The sequence below is a fragment of the Buceros rhinoceros genome, unplaced genomic scaffold, assembly GCF_000710305.1.
Source record: "Buceros rhinoceros silvestris isolate BGI_N320 unplaced genomic scaffold, ASM71030v1 scaffold15151, whole genome shotgun sequence".
In the NCBI taxonomy this organism is placed as follows: Eukaryota; Metazoa; Chordata; class Aves; order Bucerotiformes; family Bucerotidae; genus Buceros; species Buceros rhinoceros.
In genome coordinates this window covers 7,321-18,527 of record NW_010393842.1, presented here as the reverse complement: position 1 = coordinate 18,527, position 11,207 = coordinate 7,321, and the positions used below count along the sequence as shown (strand labels likewise).

General features: G+C 39.6%; 1 protein-coding gene across 1 annotated transcript in view; it reads left to right on the top strand.

The window, feature by feature from the left end:
• ADRA1B (adrenoceptor alpha 1B) overlaps positions 1-5,775 on the top strand; it is a 14,945-nt gene extending 9,170 nt beyond the window's left edge. Inside the window, exon 2 of the mRNA XM_010145029.1 lies at positions 5,213-5,775. Coding sequence (XP_010143331.1) covers positions 5,213-5,775 — 563 coding nt within the window. The remainder of the gene's footprint in view (positions 1-5,212) is intronic.
• The last annotated feature ends 5,432 nt before the right edge of the window (positions 5,776-11,207 follow it).

Genomic DNA, 11,207 nt, shown 5'->3' with positions numbered 1-11,207 from the left:
CAGGAATTACAGGGTGAACTGCAGGGGAGAGGCAGAGGTTCCCAGCCAGGCCACCAGCAGCTATCTCCTGCCAAGCACTGGGGAAGTCGCTCGCTGATCACATTACAAAATTGATCGAGTCACTACTCTTAGGAAGGCTGAGTTCCATCATAAAACAAATTTCTTGCAAAACAATACTTACTTTTGCAAAAGTTGTCTTCTCGAGAACAGATGGAGAGACCAGGTTTGATATTGTGGAAGCTTCCTGTTTTTCATGTTTCAGCACTCACTTGTTATCATTTTGTATTTTGCAATGCTTTTCATCACTACAGCGATTTTTAAAACATTTTCTCTTGTATGGAATGTCAAAATTCAGATTTAATGCCAGTCCTTTGTTGTGCACCAAAATGGAATCATTCTCTCCTCTGAATGAAGGAGCATATATTTGCTTTCCAAGGTTACATTAATTATTTAAATTTGACCAGACTCTGTAACAAAACTTCCCAATACTGATTACCAATTCAAACAAGAAAGTAGTTTTCTCTTCCGAATACCCCCACTCAATGTTTCAAGTCTTGAAACATTTGATTTTCTACTTGTTACGAATTAAGAGATAGTTTCAAATTTATGGCTTTTCTTTAATCTTAAGACATTGATGAAAATCTGTGTAGTGGAGCTCTCCTACCCCACTATTGTTTCACAACGTATTTTATTGTAGCTACCTTGCTGTTACTGGAATATCAACTGACATACAGTGAAGTCCTTAAACAACTCCAGACCATTTTGTTTCAATAAAAGCAAATGTCGTATTTGTTCCAGCAAACAGGAACATACACTCTCATCTAAGCAAAACTGGATTTAGAAGATTTTCAAATGTGATTTTTTGGTAACAGGCAGAAAACATGGCACCTGGTAACTCAAAATTCCTCCACAGACACTCCCCCTTAAATCCAGGAAATTCATAGTACTTCTGTCCAAATCCTGTCTAAGTACTCGATTCTGAATACTTGATTCTGAACAGAACTGATGATTCTATGAGTAACTTTGATACTTTACCGATATCAAATACACAACTTATTAAAAATGGATGTTTAAATAATAGAAAGTCAATTATCACAATAAAAAGTGATTCAGAGAGAGAGTAGCGGTTGGAGTTAAAAACTAAATAAGACAAAAGGAGAGTAGAAATAAATATTTGAACATTAAGAGGAAGAAAGGAAATGAGTAACTGTGAAGTGAACACGCCTGGACAGAAAAACTAAAGGCAGAGATATTAAAAGGAAGGCAGACAGTAAAGGAGAATGTGATTAATTTTATATTAAAAAAAATTAATAGTTTAAAATTTTCCTCCCACTGGGTATAAATAATAAATACGTGGCATTCTTGAAAATATACATGCACAGAATACCCTAGCCCATTAAATGACTCACACAAACGTTAACACAGGATGTAAAACAATTCAAATGCTGCTATCAAATGCAAGCTGCAGCATATTGGGCTGTGTAACAGGAACAGAGCCAGTAGACGGAGCGAAGTGATTATGCCCTTTTACTCAACACTCGTTAGATCATGTCTGGAGTCCTGCATCCATGTAGGGAAGACAATGATAAACTGGAGTGAGTCCAGTGCAGGCAACCAAAACTCTCACAAGGCTGGAGCACACTGTGCGAGGAGAGGGTGAAAGAACAGGGCTACTTCAGCCCGGAGAAGGGAAGGCTTCAGCGGACCTAACACAGAGTTGACCCTGCTTTGAGCAGAGGTATGGACAAGGACCCCATAACAACCTTTCCCGCTGCAACACCCCTGTAATCCTATTAAATTCTTGGCCTTCGGTCTCAGCACATATAAGTGTATATACATACATTTCTTGCATGAAGGATTAAGGGAGGAAATACAAGACCACAGTGGAACCCAGTAGTATTTCACAGACAACCGTTTGTCACTTATACGTAGTTGTCCATTTCCTCTGTGGGGCTGGAAGGAGCATACAGAACTGAATGGCATAGAGATATCAAAGGCTGCTACAAAAATTTTAGATCGTTCCTTTGCAAGTTAATTTTCAGATTTAAAGTCCAGCTAATCACTACAGTATCTGATCACCTTGCATATGCACACAACTGGAGTGGCAAGTTTCCTGTCTTCTCCTGGAAGTAGCTTGGGGAGTTTTGTCCAGTTGGTTGGTTGTATTGGCAGGTCTAACTTTGATGCTAAGTTCTTTCTTCCATAAAGTGGAAGTGGAAAGTCAGACATGGCCTGTGTATTACTCTTTGATCAAGAAGCTCACCAACTATTATATTAAGCATCCTTAAACAGAAGGTCTTAACTTTCCCGATCTCCTTTCTCTATGAATACAACAGTCAGTTGTGAGAGGCAGGAGGTAGCACAGATATTTGGATCAAATAAAAATAACAGAGCAAGAAAGAATATGAGAGGGAGTGTGGGGGGGTGTGCAGAAGTGTGTGTATGTTTCTCCTGCTCAAAGGGCTACCTCGAAACCTCCTTTAGTGAAGACTTTTCCTTAATTAAGAGTATTGAGATTAAGCCAGTCCAGAAGATTTTCCTGCTGCTCACCCTGCTATTTTAAGGAATCTTTCAAAGTCCACTGGAGTCCTTATGAGCCCTTGCAAAGACTTTTAGACTTCAGTGGACTCTGAATTTTAGTATCTCAGTGATGTTCTGGTCTGATATTCTGCAGAATATGTGAAGACAATTAATACGGCAAATTGTTTTCCACAATGTTCCCTAATTTCAATGAGGGTGCTTTACTTACTTTCTGTGTAATAAAGCATCATTATAATGAACCAGTCAGATCCTAACTGAAAATAGCTTTTACCAAATAAAATACTTAACTCCTTTTCATGATATTTGCTGTTGCTCAGTGTATTTCCAAACTGAATAGCTCTTTGAAGTCTGATGATTATGTTCAAAAACGAATCCAAGCTGATCAAGTTCGTTGAGTTTCTCAAATATTTCCTGTTCCCCATTTGTGCTGGACACAGGCTTTGCAAAAACTTCATTGGTGTCAACAGTGCAATCAGAGGTAAGACTGTGGTGCTACGTTTGGTAAATCACAGGGTTCAGTGCAGAAAAATAAAAGATAATAGAAAATATATGTTCCCTTAGAGAGAAGCTGTTAAACTTGAAGCATCAAGAGAGCAATCACACTGAGTAGGGAAATCAGTCTGGCTACCCCCACCACAAATAAATCATGGAGAAGATAATCATATGCAAAATTTCCCAGCCATTTTGAAACACAATCTAAATCAGTACAGGGAAATATTCAATCTCTTTATCAGACTGTGATGGGAAAGTAGTTGGAGATTAGGGAAGGAAATATCAGTCTGATGGTCAGAGAGTGTGTCTAGCAAGCTTACCTTTATCATTTTGTCAAGGTGACAAAATAGCCTACAGTTGTTTGTTCCTGACAGGTTAATTGTGAGGAAAAGGATGTTTGCAGCTAAATAAAAGGTATTGTTGTTAATTTCAAGAACTAGGTAGCAAAATGAGTAATGTTAAAATACATAAACTGATCAAAGTATTTTTCATATCTTTATACGGTGAAAGGCAGTGGAGCTTTGCATAACAGTTACCAAATTAAACTATACTTAGAAGTACATGGCATGTATGGTGACACCATCTAAACCACCTTGTGGATAATAAAAAAAAGCTCTGCTCTCTGTAGAAAACTCAGGCTGGGATTTCAAGAAGTGAGGGGGGAACTGAACACAAAAACGCAAAAACTTTCCAAAGCCCCGAAGAGAGTGTCTTGGACATTCCATTCTTCTAACAGTTAATCCTCAGCCTAAATAATGGATATATTTACCAAGGGGATCTAAGACTACAGTGTCAGTGGGATTCCAGCACTGCAAATGTAAAATTCTGCTGGGCTGCCAAAACTTAAGCCATAAAGTTTCCCTGTTGAACAGTTATATTCTGCAGAGTTAATCAGAGAAAGAAGGACTAGAAGGGATCTGAAGAGGTCATTCAGGTCATCCTCCAACCAAAAGCTGTATCTGCTATACAGAAATTAGTAGATGTGTGTCTACCCTGGTTTTAAGTGTTGTATTTTTACACCCTTTCTTAGACAGTAAGTTCCAGAAGTTTTCCTATCTTGGAAGACATGAAGTGTTTCCCAATCCATAATCTCAGTTTGTCCTGCTGCACTTCCAATCATTGTGCTTTAAATATTTGCCACTGTGGACATGGAAAACAATTTAATTTCCTCCTTCCTTGCAAGTAACTTCTTTGTTTTTAAAAATGAATTGTCATGTCTCTCCTGAGTCCTTTTTCATTCAGCAATGTGCAATGATTCTGTGCATCAACCAGTTTCTGTTAATCTCAGGAAATATTTTTGAATTCTGTCTTCTTGTGAAGACTTAATCTACTAGTTTGTGTATAATTTAAGAGTCAAACAACACTTGCATTGTGCTGTTTGCAGAACCAGGAAAAAGGTTCATAGCAGTCCTTTCATGGCTCCCACACTTTACTGACTTTTACTCCATGCACAAGACTCTTCTAAGTTGAACCCATGTCCCTTATTGCTTTGTTGCTGCTAATGATTTGCAGAGTCTGGCCAATGCCTCTTCTGTCCATCTGGTGGAGATCCTACACCTGTCCTGATTGATACTGCAGAAACGACATGTCCAACATCAGAGAAACTATGAATTGTATTTGATAGATTTCCAACAGATAAATCAAATCAATGCAAGCACTTAAACTGTGTCTTGTGAGATGAATCTCTTTGATGACAGATTCAGTGACAATTCATGTGATTCTATGGAGTAAGCCATTAGATAGGCATCAGATTTATAAAGCTTTAGGAGCAGTTAGATCTTTTTCTTCAGAAATGACATCTGAAAGCTCTTTGAAGAAGGCACATCCTTATTCCATGTGTGCATTGTGCAACAGCTTGGAAAACGAAGGTTTGATCTTTCATTGGCATGAATAGATGTTAGTGCAGCAGATGTGTACATATAAACACAAGGACTGCTTTTTATTTTTTAATTCTACATTAATTATATGTTCCTTTAGCTTTCAGATGGTGAAAAGCACTTCCTTATTAGCTTTAAAAATAACAAAACCCCCATTTTATTATCAAAAGACCAAAAATGAAAGCCACATGCATTAAAGATTTTAATAAATGGATTCTGCTACCTGATGGGACACTTAATCTACCTAAAGGCAGACAAATCAATTTTTTAAGATATTATCTCTGCTTGTTTCTTCTGAACAGGATCTCTGTTTTCGGCTCTGAAGCCCCCTGAGACGATCTTCAAGGTGATTTTTTGGCTTGGCTACTTTAACAGCTGCTTGAATCCAATCATCTACCCTTGTTCAAGCAAAGAGTTCAAGCGGGCTTTTATACAGATCCTAAAATGCCAGTGCCACCGTCGAAAGCACTTGGGATGGTGGGCCTACAGCTACAGAAACTGGAATCGGTGCTCCTTTGAACACCCTAGGAAAGACTCTCTGGAAGACAGTGGGAGTTTCCTAAGTGGCAGTCAGAGGACATTATCTTCAGCATCTCCTAGCCCCGGCTACCTGAGCAAAATCAGTCACCCACATATGGAGATGTGCACATTCCAGGAATGGAAAAGCTCCAGCTCTTTCCTGAGCCCCTTACAAGAAGGTAGCAGACAAAAGGACCCATGCCAGTTCTTTACCTTCAATCTTCTAACAGAACGCAATGGACATGTTCCTGCTGGCAGCCAAGCTTCCAGCAATGGGGACCATGAGGCCATCTGTGACACGCTGAACGGCAAAACCGACTGTAGAGCAAACATGATGCTGGAATGAACGGATTCTAATCGTTCTGCTCTCTTTGTACACCAACCTGTCTGGCTTTAGCCCAGGTGAAGAAACAGACATTTGCACAGTTTCTAAGTATAGCACTAGAAGGAAGCGAGTAAGGAACAGGCAGATTTATGTCACAAGAGAGGAAAGTTCAGGAGCTAACCATATTCCCAGTCCATTGCTAGAGAGGCTACTGAAGCAAAACCAGAATGCAGGGAAGATGCCGCATAAACCCAGGGAAGTGCATATCCAATTATTTAGCTGTTGTGGAAGTGATGTGGAACAGCAAAACACACACACACACACGCACATATATATATATATATAGAAAGAATGTATAAATATGGGGGTGGGCAGGGGAAATGTGTATGAATGTGTGTGTGTACGTGAGTGCCAGCCGCATGTATGGATGCCTGAGAGTGGAAGTGAGCAACGCAGTGTTGTTTGTACCTCTCCAGGGTACTAGCTGCTGATCATTTTGCCTGTCAGTTCTTATTGTTCTTGTACTTCACTGTACATTAGCACTTTAGAAATGGAAAACAATGTCAAAGATTAAAGTAATTTCATAACAATTTGAACACTTGCACCTATTACTATAGGACTGGAATTCAGCCAAGTTCCCTCATCATGATTTTCACTTCAAAATAAAACACTCGTAGTGGTTAAGTTTGCCATTGTAACTCCCAGGATGCTCTTGAATCTCTCTGCAGTTGCTTGCCTTCCATGATTCCTTTACAATCAACATATGTAACTCCTCTATCCTTCCCCATGTTCTTTTTTGAAAGGTTGACAATACCAGCAATGATGGGAGTTCATAATCTGCACTTCAGCACATTTGTAAGTGTCCTATAAACATACGGGCTACCAGAGGATCTGATTTCTAAAAGCAACACTCATAAATGACTCCAAGTACCTCATAGACAGTGTCGTAGACATGGCATAAAACTGGACTGACTGCTGGAGGCCCAAAACCCAGCCTTAGGAGAAATATGCTGAGCCCCTGGTTCTTCCAGCACACTTTGAAAGTAGTATTGCTTGTTTAAAGGCTTTTACTTTGCCAGTCAGATAAGAAGAGGAAGAGTGAAAACAATGGAGTAGTGTGAGTTCCACTGTCATTAATGTTTTTCAGCTTAATAATAGAGTACTACAACAGAATTTCTGAGAATATCTTCTAGGGCATTTTAGGTCATGTTTGGAAGTTACTTTCACCTCTTGCAATTAAGTGTGCATCATAAAACTAATGACTGGGGTTTTTTTACATGAAGTGGTACAAACCACGAAAATTGGTATTTACTTGTCCCTCCAACCAAGACTCTCCTTATTAGGAATTTTAGTGACACTTCAGCTTGAAACAGAGAATGAATCATAAACAGATGTACTAAAAAATTTAGGGACAATTTAACAATACTTGGTCCCAAGGGAGAGCCATTTCCTTTTGCTTCCCTAAATGTGTATTCTCTCATTAAGTTGACAGGGATGGATGTGGCTTGTGGTTAGATGAAATATTTCCCAGCTCAGTGAGTGATGGTAAGAAAGCCATGTGCCAAGGCATTCCCATGGTCCTATGTTATAGTAAGAACCACATAAATATACTGTAGGTCTTATCCTGATTGAAGTTATGGCCAATCTCCTATTTTAACACTATTTTAATGCCAGGCTCTCCATACCCATGATGATATTACATGACTTCCCAAAAACAAATAGATGACTGCTCCTCCTGTAAGACCTTTATTTTTGTCTCATGAATTCCCATTTTTGTAGCATCCCATGCAGCCTGTTCTTAAACTCAGCAACACCGCACTAGTGGGGTCCCATCTATGCATATTGGCTAAACCACGCAAGACTTCAAAAGAGTCATGTCATGTCTGATCCTACGTACCAACAACATCTATGTCACCTCCAGCCATGGCTTCAGTGAAGGTACAGGCAATAAAACTGAATGTAAAAACGTAAGCAAAAAAAAAAAAAAAAATCATGGCTCTGAAGGAGGGACCACAAAGATTACAGAGGAGAAAGTCTGATATGCCACCTTAAAATGTTAAACCCTTGCAAGGCCACCTGATTCTCTAGAACAAATGTATTCTAAATGTCTTTATTTTTACCACTGCAATCTTCTATGACCTCCACCAGTCAAAGACAGCCCAAATGAGGCCATACAAATCACCCCCTTCCCTTTGTTTCCTTTGATTTAGTCCTTCATTTGTTGCAATGTTTGCCTTTAAAGGAAAAACTATTTGGGTCAGGGCATCATCATCAAATCTTGTGGGACAAGTCCATATTAGCCCACTTTTTAGTACTGCCAAAATTCATTTGACAAGCAAAACATCCACAATCTAATGAAATGGCAATTGGCACGTGATGGTGGTCTATGAGATGCAACAATACTCAGTCATGCGTATTTTTAATGCATATTAACAGACCTTCTCATAAACCCATTTTGTGGTCAAATAGATTTGCCTCCAAAGAGGAGCTGCTGCCATTTAGCACAGAAGATGTTCATAAAACACTGTGAATTTCTCCAGGTTAAGCTATTGTGTGGAGCTTCATCACTAACTAGGGGCTTGCACAAAGCCATTCAGTTGAGAGGCACAGCTGTAATAACTCACAGAGTATTGTTACAGCCCAGCTGCATGTAAATTAAACCCATTAGGCTTCAATGCACTCAGCTATCACAAAAGTGCTTCTGATTTTTTAAAAGAGCTATGGTAAAATCAATCCAAGTGAATGAAACTCTAGAGCTTTCTCCATTCTCTGGAAATGCAGTTTTCTATTATCTTTGCAAATGTAACAGGGAGAGAAGAGGGGACATTAATATTATAAAGTGCAGTTCTAGCTTAGAAAATGTAAAAATAGCAACTTTCTATTCAACAGATGTGCTCCCTGCTCTCAGTTTCTGTGCTTGACTTTCACCTTATACAAATGAGCATAAAACTGCACAGCACAGGAGATGATAATCCGCAGCAGCTATGGTATGAAAGGACTGGTATACTAACAGCTGCTTATTCCTGTTAGTGGCTACAAACCAACCAGCTTGTTCCCATGAAAATAACCTGGATTCTGTTTTGCTGCACTCAACAGACATGATTGATTACCTTTTATCCAAAGCATGCTGGCAGTGCAAAGGCTCACGCACTTCTCAGGGCAGAACACAGTATCGCAAGGATAATGATTCAGACCGAAGAAACACCACTTTCACCCTGAAGTGGTCAAAAAGAAATACTTCAGAATATGAAGACACATCATGCTAGTTTAAGTTACTTCAATGGAACCAAAAAATGTTTGCATCCACTATTATTTTTTTAGGACTGGAAGGGGTCCTAATTACCTTCCTCATGAATCGTGTTATTTGTACAACAGGTAAGTCATGATTCCCGAGATCAGTAAAACCACCTGTAGCAGTAACACAGTGGTCAGGATACTCTCCTGGGAAAATCCCAGCCTCTGCCTTAACAACTGTTTTTATATTTCCCCTCTAGGCTGTACATAATCCGCACAGACAGTGCAAGGAGCAGAGACTAGCACTCCCCCCTTTCAGATGGCTGTGCGCACCACTGTGGCATGACATTCCCTCCCCCTTGGACAATGCATCATGAGGTCCCAGACATTCGGCAGCATGGCTTCTAGAGGGAACAGCCAGCAAAATTTTCTCTCTAGGGTTTAAAGCAGTCCCTGGAGTGAAGAGAATATTGAACCCATGAGTCCCTCTTACAGAACGACTGCTATGCCAGTTGCCGTTGGGCCTCCCCTAATTGTTGTTTTAAAAAGAGTGAGCTTTACTCTTGCCTCCAAAGAACAGTTGGAAGTGGCTACTCTAAGCAGATATATCTAGATTGTGGTTCCCAAGTGTTTGGAGATTCCTTCCTGCAGCACACATCAAGGCAGGTCGTTGGTTTCAGGATGCTTCCTGTCCTCCCAGCCATGGCAGCAGGCAGCTTTCAGCTTAGGTTCTCCCGGGTAGTCTGTATTAGATCCCACTCTCAAACACTAACTCTCTCCAGGCATTGCACACAATCCATAGACAGCGGTGTTTCGTTGTCTTTTGTTATCATTCTAGATAACCCTTACATACACAGCCATATTTTTCCTTTTATCAAATACTTTTCCACATACTTGCCTTACAAGAGCTTAATACTTCCTAGCAGACCTATGTATAGCATTCAGCAAATATGTTAAGTATGAAAGAAAACCTCCAAAGGCTCATGGAAGAAAGGGAAACAGCTATTTAACATATAAGTGGTGCACTGGAGCCATCTGCTCAGCTGATGTTACAAGCAGACAGAAATGATATATCTTCTTAAGCTCTCTGTATCACTTAGTATTTTAGGTTTATATACTCATACATGCAAACAACTCTAAACTCCCTCATTATTCTCTTGGGATGTGTAATTATTGGTTTGTCTATGAAATGGAAGAGAAATTTCTCTTTGAACACATAGTAATCAAAGTATTATTAATCATGCTTTCTGTGGTAAAGCGTACAGAATTTGTTTTACTTCATTCTCCTGCCTGTGTAGAGATATTTGCGCCAGCCACCTGAGAGCAGGCATGACATTTGAAAGGCATCAACAAAGTTCATATATATTGGATAGTGTGTAACATTTTCTGGGAAACAGAATAAAATCTAGATTAAAAAGTAGATGTGGCTTAGCCTATTCACAGAAAATTCTGGACTCAGGAACAGAGATCTTTTTCCAATATATTATGCAAAGCTGCTTTCACCTTTAATTGTAGATGAGTATATGAATATATATAAAAGTTTGCAAATAACATACTGCTCATTAAATTGAATCTTTACGCCGCTATTTTGAAGAAGTGGCTCACCCAATCAGTCTGTCCATCCGTCAGCTTCCTTTCTCATCCTCTTCTTATTAGCCTTTGAACCTCTTCATTGATTTCTACCAAAATGAACAAAAGTTAAAGTAAGAAAGATGACAAATTCTGTATTATGAAGATTTGTGGCTGAACAGAGAGAAGGCACCCAAATTAGTGTGCCCTCTCAGGAGTCTTTTGTAAGCCTGTCCCTTGACCAATTTCAAAGCCTGCAGGCTACGAAGCTTGCACATGCTGACTAGATAGACAGCAGACTCACAGCCCAGAGGCAGCTAAGCCACACACTCCCATCTGCCCGATGAGATAGTGCAGTGTGAAACAGGGCTAGTGGGAGGACAACATGGTAGACAAATGAGGATGCTGAAAAATACCAAGTGAAAGGGAGAAGTGTTAAGAGATAAAGGTAAATCCATAAGTCAGCCTTTATTCATCCTAATGGTCATAGGACAACTTGTAACACCATGTTTATCTGAGTGGTTTTTGCAAGTAAACTGTTTTTTCCATGTAACTAAAATAAGGAAAGAAGCACAGCCTGCTTGAGAAAAGCAAGACTATTACGTCAGTTTACGTCACTACAACACAGACAGATGTATTTGCACTCCTCA